Source organism: Rhincodon typus, chromosome 5, assembly GCF_021869965.1.
Source record: "Rhincodon typus isolate 14 chromosome 5, sRhiTyp1.1, whole genome shotgun sequence".
Taxonomy (NCBI): domain Eukaryota; kingdom Metazoa; phylum Chordata; class Chondrichthyes; order Orectolobiformes; family Rhincodontidae; genus Rhincodon; species Rhincodon typus.
The window spans coordinates 41,603,248-41,624,032 of record NC_063336.1 but is presented as its reverse complement, the minus strand read 5'-3'; the positions used below and the strand labels follow the sequence as shown (position 1 = coordinate 41,624,032).

General features: G+C 41.8%; 1 protein-coding gene across 1 annotated transcript in view; it reads left to right on the top strand.

Moving 5' to 3' along the window:
* The window catches only part of LOC109913418 (transcription factor AP-2-beta), a 169,259-nt gene that overhangs the window by 47,060 nt on the left and 101,414 nt on the right, over positions 1-20,785 (top strand). Inside the window, exon 6 of the mRNA XM_048597010.1 lies at positions 16,207-16,348. Within this exon, the coding sequence (XP_048452967.1) occupies positions 16,207-16,348 (142 nt within the window). The remainder of the gene's footprint in view (positions 1-16,206; positions 16,349-20,785) is intronic.

Sequence of the window (20,785 nt, the reverse complement as noted above, 5' to 3'; positions counted from 1 at the left end):
AGGAAGGGTCACCGGACCCGAAACGTTAACTCTGTTTTCTCCTCCACCGATGCTGCCAGACCTGCTGAGCTTTTCCAGCAACTTTGTTTTTGTACTTGGAGTATTCAAGTGACATGAATAAATGTTTAGTAGTATAGGACTTTAACATTGCTAAAAGCAAACTAGAAATTGAAGATTTTCATCTTGCACTCATCAGAACTAGGATGCAAGAAACAGATTTGAGAAAAGAGACACCAATGAGAAGAGGGTGTTGATTGGCTGGAGATGCAACAAGAACAGTTAACTGTCAATCTTAATTCTCAAACAAGCAGGTAGATTTTGATTGGTCAGGGTGTTGCCATGTGGATGCAACAGTGAAGGGCCATCTCCATGACTATATTTTTTTCAACAAGTTGCAATTCTTAGCACTCAGTGTTAGCGCAGTATAGATGATTTAATAAATTAGTTCCAATAACAGTATGCTCCTGTGAAGCCAAAAATTAAAACTGCCTACCACAAAAATGATTCATTCAAAATACAAATTCCAGTGCCAGTATGATGCCGGGTGTATAGCCCATACCTCCCAACAACTGGCAGACCATATCAAACAGCTTGGCCCATTGACCATTTGAAGCTGGAAGCAGGCAACTCATGCTCAACCAACCCATACTTACAAGCCTCAGGGCAGTATATCTGCCATTAGATCTGATTCTGCAATTGCAAATCATTTATAAAATAATCCCGACTGTGCGAAGATTCATACTGGGCTGAACTGGGTGGCATGGTGGCTCAGTGTTGAGTACTGCTGCCTCACAGTGCCAGGGATCCAAGTTCAATTCCTCCCTTGGGTGACTGTCTATGTGGAGTTTGCACATTTTCTCGATGTCTGTATGGGTTTCTGCTGGGTGTTCTGGTTTCCTCTCACAGTTTAGGTGGATTGGCCATGCTAAATTGTCCTGTAATTTCTAGGACAGCCAAATCCTACTGCTTCTCATGGCAATAACCTGACCAATCAGAACCTACCTGCTTGGTCTGAGAATTAAGATTGGCGGTTAACAATGGTTCACTTGGTCCTTTGGTCCACTATGGTCCTTTAGGGAAGGAAACTGCCATCCTTACCTGGTCTGGCCTACATGTGACTCCAGACCCACAGCAATGTGGTTGACTCTTAACTGTCCCTGGGCAATTAGGGATGGGCAATAAATGCTGCCTAGCCAGCGACGCCCTCATCCCATTAATGAATACAAAAACAGGGTTGAAGGGTTTACAGCTATAGGGAGAGGCTGAATAGATTGGGGCTATTTTCCCTGGAGTGTTGAAGGCTGAGGGGTGACCTTCTCGAGGTTTATAAAATCATGAGGGGAATGAATAGGGTAAATAGACAAGGTCTTTTTCCTGGGGTGGGGGAGTCAAAAATTAGAGGGCATTTGTCTGAGATGAGAGGGAAAAGATTTAAAAGGGACTAAAGGGGCAACTTTTTAATGCAGAGTGTGGTGCATATATGGAATAAACTGTCAGAGGAAGTGGTGGAGGCTGGTACAATAGCAACATTTAAAAGGTATCTGGATGGGTATATGAAGAGGAAGGGTTTAGAGGGATATAGGTCAAATGCTGGAAAATGGGACTAGATTAATTTAGGATACCAGGTCAGCATGGACGAGTTGGACCGAATGGTCTGTTTTCGTGCTGTACATCTGGTGACTGAAGGTCAAAAATAACACGACTCTATGACTCTACAACTGTTCTTGCTGCAGCTCCATTGTCAATTATGCCCCAACCAATTAGCTTGACTTTTCATTCGATGTAAAATTGTCTCTTTTTTCAAGTTTGTTTCTTGAATCCTAGTTCTGATGAGCACAAGGTGAAAATTTTTAACTGGTATTCCCCCTTTAGAAGTGACAACTTCACTAAGCTACCGTATGTCCTAAGTGAGGTGTCACGGCTGATTGAAAGCAGTTAGACCTTGTCTAGAGAGCTCTTAATTTAATTCTCTTCTGCATGCCTGAGATAGTTTCCTATTCAAAGATGGCAGCAGGTGGCAGATGACCAGCAAAAGGAATGGCAATATTAACAGCAGGATGCTACTACTGGTGACCGAAGGTCAAAAATCACACAACACCAGGTTACAGTCCAACAGGTTAATCTGAAAAAACAATCTTTCGGAGTCTCGCTCCTTCTTCAAGTTTACTGAGAGGGATAGCATCAGACACAGAATTTATAAACAAAAGATCAAAGAATCATAGAACTGATGTGAATGTGTTGAACAAACCTAAGATGGCTGTTAAATCTTTAACCAGTTAGAAAGGAGATTCAGGTTTCAATTCATTAATATGCAAATCCCAGAATTTCTTTCAAGTCACTACCCTGAAATAACTAAAGGTTTTATTGGTATACCAGAGGTGACATCTCTGGTCAGACAATGCATTTTAGGTGTGAGGCCTTGTTTAGAATCTGTCTGTCTTTTAACTTGGAGTCAGACTGGTTTTATTTCTAAAGGAGGAACTTTTAAAAGCTACATTGTCTACAAATTGTGTGCTTTTTGAACAAAATAGAATGTATCTGCAATTACAAATCTGCAAATGCAAATTTCACCCCATAGATTTATGTGTGTGTATATGTGTGTGTGTGTTTGTTTGAGGGAGACAGTGTGTGTGTGTGAGAGAGAGAGAGACTGTGTGTGTCAGAGAGTGTGTGTGTGTGTGTGTGATATATAGAGAGGGAGAGAGAGAGTGTGTGTCTCTATGCACTTGAGAGAGAGTGTGTGAGTGCGTGTGTATGTGTGCATGCGTGTGCGGGTGTGTGTGTGGGAGTGTATAGTGTGGTGGGGTCACCTGTAGTGAGACATGAACCTAAGATCCCAGTTGAGGCCGTCCTCATGGGCACTGAATCCGACTATCAGCCTCTGCTCGGCGACTCTGCGTTGTTGTGTATCCCAAAGACCACCTTGGAGGACTTTTACCTGAAGATCCGAGGCCGAATGTCTGACTCCAAGTTAAAACACAGACAGATTCTGAGCAAGGCCTCACACCTGAAGTTCATTGTCTGACCTGAAATGCCACCTCTGGTATACTGATGAAACCTTTAGTTATTTCAGGGCAGAAATTATGGGATTTGCTTATTAATCAATCGAAATATGGATCCTCTCTCTAACTAATTAAAGATTAACGGCCAACTTAGGTTTGTTCAATACATTCACTTCAGTTCTATGATCCTTTGGCCTTTGCTTACAAATTCTGTGTCTGGTGCCATCTCTCTCACCAACACCTGAAGAAGGAATGAGACTCCACAAGCTTGTATTTTCAAATAATCCTGTCGGACTATAATCTGGTGTCGTTTGATTTTTGATCTTGTCCACCCCAGTCCAGCATTGACACCTCCACATCACTGGTGATTGAAGGAAAAGCTCCATTTCCTTTTCCTGTTGGTTGGACCTGACAGGGAAGCACAATCCCTTCCAGCCCTATTGTTAAGAAAAGCATTCACGCCTGAATGACATTACCTGCATATTTGGTTTCCCGCTCCTTGCCAAGATGTCTGTCTTGCCTGTACAGGTTATATGTTAAAATTGGAATCTGTGGGATCTGAGTCAGATTTCAGACAGTGCTTAATTCTGGCAATTTTAACTACCTGCTCCCTTGGTTTCAGAGTGCAGTAAGTTAAAATCACTCCTTAGGTTTTTCAAACTTAGTCAGATTTTAAAACTGCTAAATGTAATGCAAAAATCACAATAAAAATCATATTATCATACCATGCTGCAACAACATCTGACCTGAAACATGTGCCAGCAGTTTACCTCAAGTAAATAACTATATATGAAACACGAAGGGAAATGGTACTTGGTGGAGTGAAGGTGATTTACCGTCAGTCAGGAAACTTGTCCAATTCTACTCCAGGTATTGGCCATGGTCAGTCAGTCACTTGGTCCAAAGAAGGCTGAACATGCACGTCCTCGAAATCGGGGTTTGGGCTAAATCAGCCCTGATGTCAGGTCCAAGCAGTCTACAAATTACAGGTAAGTAATTTAGGGTTCTGTGGAGAGATAAATTCAGAGGGTGGGCCATGATCAGTCAGGTATGACCTGGAAAGTCAGTTTGGGGTCTGGATCACCTGAGACCTTGTCATTAATTCTCAGTGGATTTGTCAGGAGTCCGAGAGAAAGTGAGTAACTCAGTGCTCAGGATAGGCTTCATTGTAGTGGGTTACTAAAAGAATGGTAAAGGTGAAAGAGTGCAATTGGAGAGAGTAGGATGAGACCTTATTTTGAATAGGAGAGAATTGGAAGCTCCAGGATAGGGGATCAAGCTGAATCTCCAATGTCTTTGTAACTCTGGTCTCCAAATGAGAACGGAGACAAGTCACAAGACTTTTTAACATCATGAGCTCTGGGTAAAATAAGACATTAGTAATCTTATACATGGGCTGAATAGAAATAGAGGAGAGACTGAAGGGTCATATTGGTCACAGGACCAGCAATCTGTGCGTTGCATCTGGAGCTTGCAAGTCGTTCACACTGAAACAAAGTTGAAACTTTGCCACATCGGATCAAAGGTCATTAACTGTCACTTGGTCAAAATCCTGGACTACCCTTCCTAACTACATTGTGGATGCAACTACTCCAAATGGACTGCAGCGGTTCAAGAAGGCAGCTCACTGCCACCTTCTCAAGGGCAGCTAGGGATGGGCAAGAAATGAAGCTCATAATCCCATAAATGAATAATAAAAAAAGCTTTGCACAGTGGCTGATGCTGCATACAGAGTGTGTAGAGTAAGTTACTTAATTTTTTTAATTGGGGGGTGGAATAAGACTTTTGAAATTGAAAGCCTTCTTAGAGGCAATTGCCTCTTAGAGGTGATTAGAGTAATAATGCCTCCACTGATTTAGTAATGCCATTCATTTAGTTTCAATTTGCATATCATGGGCTGGTCATTAATTGTCCAAAGATGCACGTTAAGGTTTATAGCCTCAAGCAATTATTGTGTATACTAATTATCTCCTTGTCATATCAGCTAGCTTTTGGGTGGTCCTATGTGTCACTCCTTCCTATGGGACTCTGCTGACACCATCTTGTCTCCAATTTCACAATCACATTTCATAGCAAGCGCTGGAAGACAATGCTTCACAGTTGCCTGATCCATATGTTGACTGAATTTGTGCAAGGACATAATCTGAGATGTGGAAGAGAACCTTTTCTTTGGGAATGGGGCTCTATCATTGTGGGTTACAGCAGAATTCCACCTCCAATATAGCGTTAAAACATTGGTTGTGCACTGTACAATTGGATAAGTTGACATACATCAGAGCTCACTATGAAGGCATAGCAATTACCTCCTTGTGGATGCCACCATGATACACTTTTTGAGGCAATCAAATAAGGCTTCATTGTGACGGATATGAGGCCTCAAGAGTTCCTTCAATAAAATTGTGTGATCTTTCTGAATTCCCCACAGATTATTTGATAACAGATCAGACATGGAGGACGCCAAGGCTGGAGTTATTGTGGCCTAGGTGATACTCTGAAGACAACATAGAAGGAGACAATGATTACAGCTTCATTAGCAAGCTCACCAAGAACAGGAACTGCCAGCAACTACTGCACAGTCTCCAGAGGGAGAAGCAGCAGCTGAAGAACAACTAAGAACGGGAAGGAGGATGATGGTATTCCAGATCTACAGGCCTCACTGTCATTTTCTACTACTCTCTGATAGTGGGTGCAGAAATAATCAAGGATCTCCCACGTCATCATCTCTGAACTATATCATCTGCTGGAGGAGGGCTTGCGAGGTGATGCCATCCCAGTGACCATGAAATTCACTGCTTTCCTGAATTTTTATGCTAGCAGCTCATTTCAAGGAGATCTAATGTGTCATCTCTCAATCCGCCACTCATAAACACATCTGGATTGTCACTGATGCTATTTTCCCCAAATCACAAGGTCCATATCCTTTCACTGCGATGTAATCAAGGGGCCTGGGCAGAGGGATTCTCCACCACCACTTGCTTCCCACAGCTAAAGGGCATTATCAGCAGAAAAGGCTTCCACGTCAACAACATTCAAATTATTTGTAACCATTGATGCCAAATTCTGGAGGTCTGCATCATAAACCCTGTGACCTACCACAATTCTTACATACTGGAGAACTCAGGCTCCTGTCTCCTTCCAAGGTCATCAGTCAAGGGCTACTTCCTCCAAATATGGCTCATTACACCTTTAAGAAACATAGAAAAAGCAACATGTCGTGGATACAGAAAAAATGAGGGGACAACTACGATCTTCTGAAGACAAAGATGAGGCTGAGCATCGGGACATTGACCAGGAGGGGCATCCTATAAGCATGACAAAGCAATGCATTGCCAGTTCAGGGAGGCTAGAGAGAACCTGATTGAAGTTCCCTTCCAGGATGAATGAGCTCAGTTTGGACTTGTAGTAATTGTTTCATGTTCTGTTGTTTGCCAGATTAACAACATTTTAAGCACTTTGGTATTCTTGAATAAGTGACTATTACCAGTGTGATTTTAGGCTTGATACCTTTGGATGATCCCAGTTTAAAGTATATACATAACATGCCCTACTAACTACTTAGTTGTCCTGAAATTTTTGAGCATTCTCTAGGACTTTGTTGAACATATAGCACAGTGACCTGCTAAGAAAGCGTGCACAATGAGGGAGAGTGGTCATGGGAGTTGCTCAGTGAACATCTTCCAGCCTTGAATGGTAGTGGACTACCTCAAAAAGGTAATATATAGAATGAATCATGTTCTGCAGAGATACATGGAATGATCACTAATTCTGTACTCACTCACAAGATGTGTGCAAGTATGGAAGATGTTTGCGGACCATGCCTTTGTACAGTCCTTGCTCATTGTGTTTAGCATCAACGTTTGTCCACATTTAAACATGATATTTTGGCTGCAGTCGTCAGTTCTCAGTTCAAAGATTCCTGGTGTCTGACTGTATCTGCAGCCAAGGAGTTGGTTGTTTGAGAGAACTGAGCAATGCTTAGCCACTACAGCTTCCTTAATTCTTGGCATATCTGAAGAGGTCATTCATCTTTCACGTGGGTATGACATCATCAAATTTGACTGAAAATTATGCAACAGCAGACATTTAACGGCACAAGTGAACATCTACTACAAAAGTCAAAGGTTTGTTACAATAATGTTTTGCCCATGCCGCCTCTGAGCACTTAGTAATTTTTCTTCTTCCTCTCCCTCCTACTATGTCAAAGTGCAGTCCAAACTTTAACAGCTGGGTGGAGGGATCCAGCTCTGTGCTTGTTCCTTTTGGCTTGAAAGATTTGGGCAATCTTCCACTGGTACCTTTGGGCTTAGAGTTCCCAGGCCTGTGGTGAGTCTCAGGTTGAATTACTGCAGTCTTTGGGACCACAGGTGGGAGGGAGGTGGAGGATTGGTTCTTTTGGAGTGTCCTAAGAAGAAGCCTCTGGAGGGCCTGAGTGCTATTCCTCTTTCCTGTGGCTGTCTGCAGGCACCACCTGTCATTCTGAGAGGAAGAGGCGTCTGGAGTATGGACCAGGTTCTTTTTCTTCTTCTTGTCTTACCATTGATGCTGAGCACTTATCGCTACAGCAATGGAATGCAGGACTCTGCACATATCTGACAGACACTGCATGTGTCCCGATCATGACTCTCCTTGGTGCTTGCCAAACCACGCATGGAGACAGATAGGTTGATGCATGCCAGAGCCAACACCATACTGATAACATTTATGGACTCCTCCTTCCTTCGATCCAGCTTACCGACTGCCTCTGACAAACTTATTTGTTGATCCTTTCTTGACTGTGCAGTTTGACAGATCCATTAATAGTGGAGAACAGGGGCTCACCTTCTGTCTGAGACTAAACCAGCTAGTGCTTGAGCCAAGTCATCTGACTGTCTAAGGTCTCGGGTGTTTGTTTGTTGACCACCTGTGAGAATGTAACATTGATGTGCTCACTACATTGTGGAACAGAGTCTAATTTAGATAGAGTGCCCACCGAGGTGAACATCTCTGAGTTATTGAAGAATTCAGATGAACAGGTTGCAGAGGATCCAGCAGCTTCCTTTTCAGAGGTGCAGGTGAAGCTGAGGGTCTTTAGTACTGATCTCTTTGCGAAGATTGCTGAGTGTTGCTAGTGACTACATAAGAAAAAAAGAATGAACTGAATGTTGAAAATGTGCAAATTAAGAATGAATTGGTTGTAGTGAGGGAGCAGAGCAGCGCAGCACAATGAAGTTTATTGGACTGTTGTCCTTTAAAGTCTTCCATCTGTGTATGAGTAGTTCAGCTCTTTGACAATAATTTTTTTGAAATTCACTCACGGGATGTGAGTGTCCCTGACTGCGTCTGCGTTTATTACTTATCATTAGTTACTCTTGAGAAGGTGGTATTGAACAACCTTGATGAACAACTGTAGTCCATCTTGTGTAGGCACATCGGCAATGCTGTTAGAGAAAGAATTCCAGGATTTTGATCCAGCAACACTGAAAGAATGGTAATATATTTGCAAGTGAGGATGGTGAGTAGCTTGGAGGGGAACTAGCAGGTGGTGGTGTTCCTATGTATTTACTGTTCTTGACCATCTTCATGGTAATGGTTTTGGGTTTGAAAGGAGCTGTCTAAGGAGCCTTGGTGAATTCTTCAGTGGATCCTATAGAGGGTATACACTGCTGCTCCTGAGTGGTGGTGGTAGATGGCGTAATGATTGTGGATGTGATGCCAATCAAGCAGGATACTTTGTCCTAGATGCTGTCAAATGTCTTGAATGTTGTTGAAGCTGCACTCATCAGGACAACACACTCCTGAATTTTGCCTTTTAGATGCTTGAGAGGCTTTGAGGAGTCAGAAGTTGAGTTGCTTACTCTAGGATTCATAGCCTCTGACCTGCTCTTGTAGTGACAGTACTTATATAGCTAGTTCAGTTCATTTCCTTATCAACAGTAATCCCTGGGCTGTTAATAGTATCAGATTCATTAATAGCAATGCCATTGCATGCCAAGGTGTGATGATTAGATTCTCTGTTTTTGGAGATGGTCATTGCCCAGAGCTCATGTGACACATTAGTCGTCCTTGTTAGACCAAACCTGGATATTGTACAGCTTTTGCTGTATTTGGGCATGGACTGCTTCAGTATCTGAGGAATTGCAAATAGTACTGAACATTGTACAATCATCAGTGAATATCCCCACTTTTGACTTTATATGGAAGGAAGGTCCATAAATCCAGAACTTTCAAGGGGCTAAGCCAGCTAGTGTAGTGAGGAGCCTGATATCTCCAACAACTTTCCCGTTCCCCCCTTCCCTCACCCCAGCCCCAGTGTTCTTGGACCTGTCCTCCCAGTTATGGATCATTTGTTTCTTCAGTGAGACTAAAGGAGGGATTGAGTCTGATGGGAGTGGATAAGCAGTTTGTGGTGATGCATGAGCAGGAGAAGAGTCTGAATTGTACCCAGCGAATGAGTAGGTGGCACAGAGGGTAGGAAGGGTTAGTAGTATTTTTTCGAACAAATAATATTGGACTCAAAATGTTAACTTTGGTAATCTCTCCACAGATGCTGCCAGACCTGCTGAGATTCCGCAGCACTTTTTGTTTTATTTCAACAGCATCTCTAGCACCTGCAGTACTTCCTTTCATTATCCAAATTCACTTCAATTCCAGAATGCCACTGGCTATCTCATGCTGTCTGTGTTGACTCTCATCTGGAGCAAAAGAAATGCCAAACAGCATGCACAATCGTCTCTAGCTCCCAACCGGCATACAGAATAAGTTTAGAAAATGATTCCTTCCATTCAACTTTACCTATCAGTATCCATCCTACACGTTCTAGAGCAGTAAAAACCCTTGCGTTGGCAAGTTGTGGCAACATTTTTTCAATGATTGGCATGGGAAAATGAGATTTCTTCAAAGCTTTATTGAGATTCTTTGGATTCATGTTTACTGTCAGATATGCAGGTTATTTCACTGCTACCATGTTGCTCATCCGGTCTGTAAGAGTTCTCACTTACTTGATTCCTCCCTTTTTCAGCTCCTCTATCTTGTCATTCAGGCTGGACCTGAGGGCTGTGATGTTGCACATGGCTCCAGTGTCTTTGTGACTCTTCAGGTTCTCCTTCTGAGGCATTGTTCTAACAGTCACAAACCATTCATCACCTTGAGATAGGAAGGTGCCAACCTGTTCCTTGTCTGTGGAGCGTTTTGACAGAATTATTGTCTGACATTTCTCCAGCAGCCACTGTTATAAACGTGCTTCTTTCCAGCAGAAGACTTGTGTGCAAACTGATTCTGCTCCTTGTAGTTAGACCTCTGTTTTCCCCATACTTCACATGTTCTTTTCTTTTGCTTGCTGTGCTCCACAATATTTCCATACTGTTTTCAAGCCACCATTCAACTCCATTGTTGCAGGAACTGAAACTTCAAAGCCATACTGACTCTCCCAGTAAAATAAAGTTGCAGACTGAAGTTTTTCATCATTCTCAGATACTTCTTAGAGCAACTGGCTCTTTTTTAGTTCTCAAGAGCCACACAGTTTCAGTTTCACACTTCTGACACAGTGTACAACAAGCTATTCTTTAACGGCTTCTTCCTTCATACCTCGACACAGAAAGGGATAACATGAGCGGTCACTAGACTATGGTAATCACAATGTACAAGCTATACTGTACAAATGCATTTCTTCAAACAATCTCTGGGTGTAGAGGTTTCCCATGTTTCACAGAACCAGCCAAGACAAGCAGAGTGAGATGAAGCAGGGTCTGACAGGAATAAATTATTCACAATAAGGAAGACTTTTAATATTGAAATAATACCCACTGCCTTGCTTAAGTGGAGGGTCTGTATGAGCTTTCACTTCTATGGGAGTAATTTTCAATATGTTGGTGGCCATTTCTACCTCACTGGAGTGTTTTGCTTCTGATCTGTATTTCCTGGCTGTCAGTCCATGCAGCATAATGGGAGAAGTTGTGCAGCTCTTCCTTGCACATCAAATGTGGATCAAGAAAAGTAGCAATAGCAACATCAACTGCCATAGGAGGAACATCAGCAATTTTCTCTTAAGCCATCTGGTAGACCACCAAGAGAGGAGCTGAATACAGAGCTCCAACTCACAAGAGGCAAGACCACAATACATGGCTTTCCGGTGGAGGTTTCACTTTCTGAGCATGTCTGAGTATCAGTGTCCTGGGAGGTCAGACTTTACTGTTAAGTGGCTGTAGATAGTTACTGTCACCTGAAGGAAGACCTTGAACCAAATGGACCAGGCGGGCAAATACTGCCAATGACAGTCAAGGCCACCACAGCTCTGAATTTCTTTGCCTCCTTCTAGGGATCTGCACATGACATTTGTGGAATTTCACAATCTGGCGCTCCCAATTGCATCTCTTAGGGAAAGAGTCCCATGTTTGCTATGGCTAGCACTTTGTAACTGATGAGATCAGCCAGCATGAGAAGGTGTTTGGATTTTCTCCTTTTCTGAATTCTCACAGGTCCAGCGAGTCATATATAGAATATTTGTCACATTTACCTTCTAATAGAAAGGAATTCTATTCCATTAATGTCCATTTGCTCTGCAATCACCAAAAGGAAATCATTAATAAAATGAGAAGATGCTGGAAAATCTCAAAGTCTAGGAGCATTGAAGGGAAGAGAAGGCTCTTCTTCAGAACAGAAAGGTCATCATGCATGTTTGTCTAAAATCCAGTTTCCTTGACACATTTCTCCTTTGCCGGTCATATCTCCCAGATTTATTCAAACATCGAAGCAGAAACAATGGATGTCTCTTTGGAGAAAGGGCTATGTCTGAAGATGATGCCGTGTACAAGGAGAACAAGGTACACAAGAGATTCAGAAGCAGCAATAATGAATTGAGTAAGAAACATTTCTTGCTCTGATCAGTTCATATAACCTCTTCTGGCACCCAAGTCCCACTGACCTCTTTGGCCACCTCCAGCCACATCTGCTTTTCTCTGGGACTCACAATCTCCAAGTGCACCTTTACAACTCACATTACAACTCACAAGGGAAGCTTTGTTAAAACGTTATATTGCTTTACCGCTTGATGTCTAACTATGTAAGCTCTGGCTCTCTCAAACGACATCTACAATGTTACAGTTATGATCTTCAGAGGGTCCCTTTAACTACTGGAGTGGAAGTAGATTGGGATGAGTCATCTTTTCACTTTAATCCAGAAACTCAGCATTTGGCATTGAGTTAGAAGTCGACTGGCCAACACATTGCCAAAACAATCAAATTCTTGAAATGCTGTCAACCACGCCTCATTGTGAATGGGTCTGAAAGTTAAAATTTGGCTTAATAATCGGGAAGAATGGGCAAATCTTCCCAGCCTCTGAATGACATGGGAATTGCCGCATCAGTTGTGAAAATAGGGTGAGATTGGCAATAGGGAAATTCTCAACATTGAAAGCAAAATGTTCATATTTCCAAGTGAGTTTTGAATGGCAGGAAAAGAATCTTGCTAGTGAGCAGTATTAAATATACAAGGCTATGGACCAAGGGCTGCAAGGTTGGATTAGACTAGTTAGGTGGTTGTTTTTGATTTGCACGGACTCAATGGGCCAAAGGGCCTTTTTCTGTGCTGTAGATTTCTATGACTATGATTCTAATAATTTCTTTGTTCACCACTTGAAAGTTTTCTTCTCCCAAAGGCTCGTGGGCTTTAAGCTGTGAATGCCTGGGCCCCAAAGAACAGGAAGATTCTTCATTTGACATAGAAGCATAGAAAAAAGGAGCAGCAGTAAGCCATTTAGCCCCTCAAACATGCTCTGCCGATCAATCTAACCATGTCTGATCATCAAACTCAATAACCCTGATCCCATTTTCTCCCCATAGCCTTTAATCCCTTTCGCCCTAAGAACTATACGTGATTCCTTCTTTAAAATATTTAATGTTTTGGCCTCAATCACTTTCTGAGATAGTGAATTCCACAGGCTCACCAATCTCTGGGTGAAGAGATTTCTCCTCATCTCAATCCTAAATGGCCTGCAATGTATGATTAGACTGTGACCCCTAGTTTTGGTCATCTGGCCTTTGCTGAGTGTGATGCTTCGGTGCTACAACAAACTCATTGGCACAAGCTATCTACAAATAATGGTCTCTCCAGAAAAGCAGGTCAAAGTATGTTGGCTGAAGTAAAAATTGGGTGAGGCCTTGACATAAAGTTTCTCTTATTGAATGATTACTTGGATGATCCAACCAAGAATGTCTGAAGCATCATATACATAAGGAGATCTATCAGCCCATCAAACCTACTGAAAACCTAATCCAGTTGTTTACCTTCTTAATTCCATCTTGTGGTCCTCTCTGAATACTACTTTCTATATGGCACTAGTTTGAAAAAGAAGAGAAAATTCTCATGAACATCCTGGTCAATTTCCGATTCCCCCACCACCAACATCACAAACACTGACATTTTTTGGTCATTGTGTCATTGTTGTTTGTGGGAACTTGTTCATAAATTGGCTGCTGCATTTTTGCAATGCAACAAGAAATATTTCCACGAGTGTAAAGGGCTTTCAGACTGCCTGAGGTCATAGAACACAACATCATGATGCATGTTGTTTATTTATATTGCTTCCTTTTTTAAGTTCCTAATCACTTCCTGGTTAAAAAAAGACTACGATGGATTTTGCTTCCACTGCTGTTGATAATAAAGAATTCATGTGCCAAATGCCTGCTGCATAAATAAAATTCTCCTAAGTGCATGCAATGTCTTAGTTTATTGTATTTCAAAGTCAGCTTGTTTTAATGCTAACACTGTCAATTCTAAGTCACATGATCGTAGGTTTAAGCCCCACTTACAAAGTTGAGTGCACAAACTTTGTTGACTATGCTGTGTTAAAAGCATGTTGGGAGATACTGTCATTGAGATGGAACATTAAATCAGGTCATCGTTGTTCATGGAAAAGATTTGATGTTAGTATTTGATGAAGTAAATGGAAGTCCAATACCCTGACCAACACTTAGCCCTTAACACCGTCAAGAACAAGATGATCTGGTCAGTTTATGCAATCTGGGCAATTCAGCATTGATGGGACGTCATTGTGTGTGTTTACCTGTGAAGCAAATGAGTATATTTCAAAAGTACTGGCATCAACGGGCTTCAGAATTCCCTTAGAATGTAAAAGGAATTCTATAAATGCAGGTTTTTCTCCTTTCTTTTGGAGATAATTTTTAAGTTCTCCAGCTACTGATGCAAAACAACACTGGAGAACTGTACTTGTAGTGATTGGAACCAGGTGGATCTTATTGATTATGAGATCCTTGATTAGAGTTGTTAACTTGGACCAATCAGGGAGCCCTGGCTGACAGATATAAACAGGGGATTCACAGTCTCCTGTCTTTCAGGGATTAACTCTGAGTTGGTTGGCCATAGCCAGTGCATTGTGCACATGCAAATAAAAGATGACTTGGTGACAGGCTACCGGCCTCTAAGCAGTTATTTCAGTACTTTAACAGGGTTTCAAAAGGTTTAGAAGGCGAAAAGGGGGAATATGAGAAAGAAAAGTGGGGAAAGTCTAAAAATGTTCAAAAAGGCAAACTGTAGACTTTGACACATTTGCTCTGTATCAGTTGCACTCACACTGCAGGCTACATATTGTAGCTAGTGTGAGGCTGAAGTGATGTAAAATACACCTTTCAAACCCCCTCATTTCTGAGATATTCACAATTTAGTAATTTCTATCTTGTTTTAAATTTTTGTGATTTGAGGATGCCTGCACATCCACAAAAAATTCTTTCAAGGCTGCAATCGGTATCAGCTATGGCTCGATTGGTATCACTCTTACTCCTGAGTCAGAATGTTGTGAGTTCAAGTGCTACTAGGAGCTGGAGCACAAATATCAAGATTGACACTTTACAGCAGTACTGAGGGTGCTCTGTATTGTTAGAAATGCCATCTTTTGACTGAGACATTAAAGTGAGGTCCTGTCTTTTTCTCAGATGAACATAAAAGATGATATGACACTATTTTGAAGAGGAGCAGGGGAGCTGTCCTCTGTATCCTGGCCAATACTTATCCCTTAATCAACATCACAAAAACAAGTTATCTGGTTAGTATCACTGACGGTTGTAGATGGCTGTAACGTATGAATATACAAATTAGGAGAAGGAGTAAGCTATTTAACCCCTTTAAGCTTGTCTCATATTTAATAAGATCAAAGCTGATCTGATTATCATCTCAATTCCAATTACCTACATACCTCCAATATCCTTTCATTCCATCATTAGTCAATAATTTATCTGTCTCTGACTTAAAGTATCACTGTGAGATCTTATTGTGCCTTATTATCCTACATTTCAAAAACTACAATTATAATTCAAATGTATTTCATTTTCTGGAAAGTGTTTTGAGATACTTTGAAGGTGTGAAAGGTACTATGTACATGTAAGTCTTTCTTTTTCACAAGTTATTTATTTATTTTTCTAAAATTCCTTGAAATAAATATGTGCTCTTATAAGCATTATAAGCTACTTTTCTGTCTTCTATTGTTGATCCTTTAGTTTGAGTTTCTTTTTATTTTGGTGCAGGTTCATCTCTTTCTTAATTTTAATTGGATTTTTGTCATTTTAGGTTCTATTCCTGATGCCTTGTCCTTTGACATTCAAGGCATTCAAGTTAACCTGTCGTGTAACTTTCTCCAGGAATGTTATAAATTCAACTCAAAGTCAACAGAAACCAGGAAACCACATTTCTACAGAGAATATGAGGCATCTGTATATTCACTTCCCTCCCTTTTAAGAAGGCACTTTGATACCATAAAGTGCACCATCTAGTGGGCTGATTGAACTAAGAATAGTCATATGGTAACATAAGACTGTGAATATCATTCATGACAACAGAGCCAAAAACTGTGGTTTGAATTTTCCAGGTATTTCAGTGGAGTATAAAGAGTAGCTGTTAATCTGAAGAGCACCCTGCAGTCTGATCACTGCACAGTGCTGTTTATATTCATACGGTGGAATACGTATACGGTTGCAAAATAACATATTGAAGTGCTGGTTTAGATTCAGATCCACAGACAATATAGCTGTGAGTGTTTATACTATCACGAAATGTTAAAGTTGGGAGTGAGTTGTTTAACATTTGAAGTTCTGTGAATTTGGGTATTTTATCAGCTGGAAATCAAGCTTCTGGTCAACTAGTGCATTCAACACAGTTATATTCTCCAGGTATATTGGTCTTTTAGATTTAAAAAAGTAATTTCTCTTCCCTCATAAGGTGAAGCCCTCCATTTGGCACGGGATTTTGGCTATACGTGCGAGACAGAGTTTCCAGCCAAAGCAGTGGGAGAGCAGCTAGCACGACAACATCTTGAACCCAAAGAACAAACGCCAAGGAAAAAGATGATTCTAGCAACAAAGTATGTAATCTGAATTACTCTTTCATTCTGAATAAGTTTCATTTGTTCCCTTCCAGAACCCTGCATCTCTCTGATGTTTAAAACAGAAGGTGTTCTTTACCTCTATCAGAACCTACAGCTTTCCATTGTATTCACATATGGCTCTGAATGGTGTGTTCTGCAGGCTATTTGACATTGGGACATCCCCTCAAGCTTGGTGTTGTCTTTAACTGACAATTAGGGAAATTAATTCAGAAGCATGCACTTATTCCTTCACTTGTAGTAGTGTGATCAGGGACCTCAAGCATTAAACCTCAAACCGTACCATAACCAAAACAATACTGTGGGAGAAAGCAGCATCAGCTAAGTGCATTGAAGTTCTCAGGAATTTTTTTTTTGCTCATGGAACGGGTGTCACTGGCTAGACTAGTGTTTATTGTCTGTCCCAAAATGCCTACAGGTCATTTAAGAGTCAATTCAATTGCTCTGGGTCTGGAGTTACAAGAAGGCCAGACCAGATAAGGATGGCAGATTTCCTTCTCTAAAAGGGCATTAGTGAACCAAATAGGTTTTTACAACAGTTGCCATGTGGTTGTCATCAGATCAGCTCTTTGTTCCAGATTCTGTTCTATTGGCTTGGAGTTCTGGATTGCTAGGCCAGAGACGTTGCTATTCCACCACCACCGTCCCTGTCAGGAGGTTGAGGATGAACATTTTGGAGTCCTGGTTGTCAGGGCCAAAGTGATGGGGTGCGAAGTGGGAGATTGAGTGGCAACCAGAAATAGAAATGATTGTTGTAATCCTATTACATTTAAGAGTTGGTTTTCCCTGAGTCAGAATCAAACCAAGGCAGCAAGGACCTGAAGCAGAAATTAGGCAGCTTATTTGAGTATTTGCAACTGACCTACTTCAGACACAGGAACTATTGGCTCTTGATTGTTGCTGCCCATTGTAGTAGTGGAGAGGGGATGTGAACTCCTGGCCAGAAAGTGCACCTGGTTCCTGCATATTATTTTAGGGCCTAAGGAGATCATATAATTGCTGAAAAATGGCACCACCCAAACAATATAATGCGCATGTTGGGGCATTAAATAGCAAGCAAATCATTATAGAATCATAGAATCCATACAGTGTAGAAACAGATCCTTGGGCCCAACAAGTCCACACCGACCTTCAGAGCATCCCATCCAGACCCATCCCTCATAACCCACCTAATCTACACATCCCTGAACATTACAGGCAATTTAGCATGGCCAATTCACCTAGCCTGCACATCTTTGGACTATGGGAGGAAACCGGAGCACCCGGAGGAAACCCACGCAGATATATGTGACTGATAATCCACCCCACACCCCTTTGTAATCCTGGGATATTGAAGGCAAATAAAGCTGCCCAGCTGCTGTTCTGTGAAGTCAACAAATCCAACTCAGATCTTTTATAGAATCAGTAACCATCTTAATGACCTTATGACTTAATGCTACATTAGAAGGTCCACTTGTCTCCTAGTGTAACCTTCGGCAGTTATTTCTGAACACGTTTAATGATCTATTAGCCCCTTAAATTTGATTTTATTATATTAATTTGGGAGACTAATAACAAGTATTGTTGCAACCTATCTAACTTCGGTTTTATACTCCTAAATCACGAATTATGATGCACTTGGGATTTCTTCCATATTTAGAAAGGAAACGTCAGAATCAGATTCTGACAAACGAAACAGTATTAAAATTCTTGTCAGCTAAACTACCCACTGTGAATATGTTTAAATAGATTTGGTAGCTTCAGAAATATCAGAAATTCAGAATATATTCAGAAATAAATGTTACTGGCTCCCATGTGGCAGGAAGAGGGGAACGTGGGGGCTGGTAAAATAACAAGGAGTCGCATCAGGATGGATCCACATTGCTGACCTGAAGCTGCCAGCAGTGGGCAGGAGGCAGGGCTGAGGGACAGATTGCAGCTAAATGGCATAATTAAAGGCCCTTCTAATGGCCACTTTACAGTACCTCCAGTTATTTTACTGATGGCATAGTGGCCTCCAGCTTATAGATGATGCCTTCAGCTTCATGGAGATTTTAGAATACAAGCTCTGTGGCTCATAAAGGGGCCCACAAGCTCCAAAAGCTACCCCTATAGTCTTGACCATTACCCTGCCCATCCCCAAAAAGCTAGGATTTATGGACATTTAGAGAAGCAAAAATTGATTAGGGATAGTTGGCATGGTTTTGTGCGAAGAAAATCATGTCTCACAAACAAGACTGAGTTTTTTGAGGAAGTTATTAAAAAGATTGATGAGGTCAGAGCAGTAGACGTTATTTACTTGGACTTTAGTAAAGCTTTTGACAAGGCTTCGCATGGTAGACTAATTAGTAAAGTTAGGTCACATGGGATTCAGAGTGAGCTTGCCAATTGAATACATAATTGCTTAATGGCGGGACAAGGTCAAAAATCACATGACGTCAGATTATAGTCCAACAGGTTTATCTGAAAACACAATCTTTCAGGGTCTCAATCCTTCATCAGGTGTCAGTGGGAGAGGTGGCATCAGACACAGAATTTATAAGCAACAACTCAAAGGGCCATAGAACTGATGTGAATATATTGAACAAACCTAAGATGGCTGTTAAATTGTTAATCAGTTAGAAAGGATTAATATGCAATCCCAGAATTACTTCCAAGTCACTGCCCCAAGTTAACTAATGGTTTTATTAGTATACCAGAGGTGGCATCATAGAATGCCTACAGTGTGAAAACAGGCTCTTTGGCACAACAAGCCCACACCAACCCTTGGAGCATCCCACCCAGACCTGTCCCCCCAAAACCCACCTCATCTACATATTCCTGAACACTACTGGCAATTTAGCATGGCCAATCCACCAAGCCTGCCCATCTTTGGACTGTGGGAGGAAACCCACGCAGACACAGGGAGAATGTGCAAACTCCACACAGACAGTCACCTGAGGTTGGAATTGAACCCAGATCCCTGGTGCTGTGAGACAGCAGTGCTGACCACTGAGCCACCGTGCCACCCCGACACCTCAGGTCATACAATGTATTTGAGGTTTGAGGCCTTGTTTAGAATCTGGCTGTGTGTTAACTTGGAGTCAGGCTGGTTTTATTTCCAAAGTAGGAATTTATACAATGCCACATTGACTGAATTGTGTGCTTTTTGAACAAAATAGAGTGTATCTGCAATTACAAATCTGCAAATGCAAATTAACACCATAAATTTATATGTGTGCGTGTGTGAGAGAGACAGACAGAAAGAGAGAGAGAGTGTGTGTGAGCGTGTGTGTGAGAGAGAGTGTGTCTGTGAGTATGTGTGACTGAAGGTGCTTGTGTGAGAGTGTACAGTGTGGTGGGGTCATCTGTAGTGAGACATGAACCCAAGATCCCAGTAGAGACTGTCCTCATGGGTATCGAACTTGGCTATCAGCCTCTGCTCGGCGACTCGACATTGTTGCGTATCCTGCAGTTTGCCATGGAGGATGTTTACCCGAAGATCCGAGGCCGAATATCCTTGACTGCTAAAGTGTTCCCCCAATGGGGGGGGAAATTGCGCGGTGCACAACAATCGCCAGACAGAATGTTTCCTCCCAGTCGGGGAACACTTCAGCAGTCAAGGATATTCAGCCTCGTATCTTCGGGTAAACGTCCTCCGTGGCAAACTGCGGGATACACAACAACACAGAGTCACCGAGCAGAGGCTGATAGCCAAGTTCAGTACCCATGAGGACAGTCTCCACCAGGATCTTGGGTTCATGTCGCACTACAGGTGACTCCACCACACTATGCGCACTCACAAACACACTCACACACGCACACACATGCACGCACACTCTCACACAAACACACTCACACAGACCCTCTCTCTTACACACACTCTCTCTCTCACATGCACACACACATGCATTCATACAGTCTCTCTCTGAAGCATGCATACACACACACACAAAATTTATAGACAGTCCATGTGGCATTTTATAAATTCCTACATTGGAAATAAAACCAGCCTGACTCCAAGTTAATACACAGCCAGATTCTAAACAAGGCCTCAAACCTTAAATACACTGTCTGAGCTGAGATGTCACCTCTGGTGCACTATTAAAACCATTAGTTATCTCGGGGCAGTGACTTGAAAGAAATTCTGGGATTTGCATATTAATCCTTTCCAACTGATTGAAGATTTAACAGCCGTCTTATTGTTTGTTCAACACCATATCAGTTCTATGACCCTTTGATCTGTTGCTTATGAATTCTGTGTCTCTCTCACTGACACCTGAAGAAGGAATGACTCTCTGAAAGCTTGTGTCTTCAAATAAACTGGTTGGGCTATAGTGTGGTGACTGTGATTTTTAACCTTATCCACCCCAGTCCAACAATGGTACCTCCAGTAAATGACAGGAAACAGGGAGTGGTGCTTTAGATAACACAGTGTGGAGCTGGAGGAACACAGCA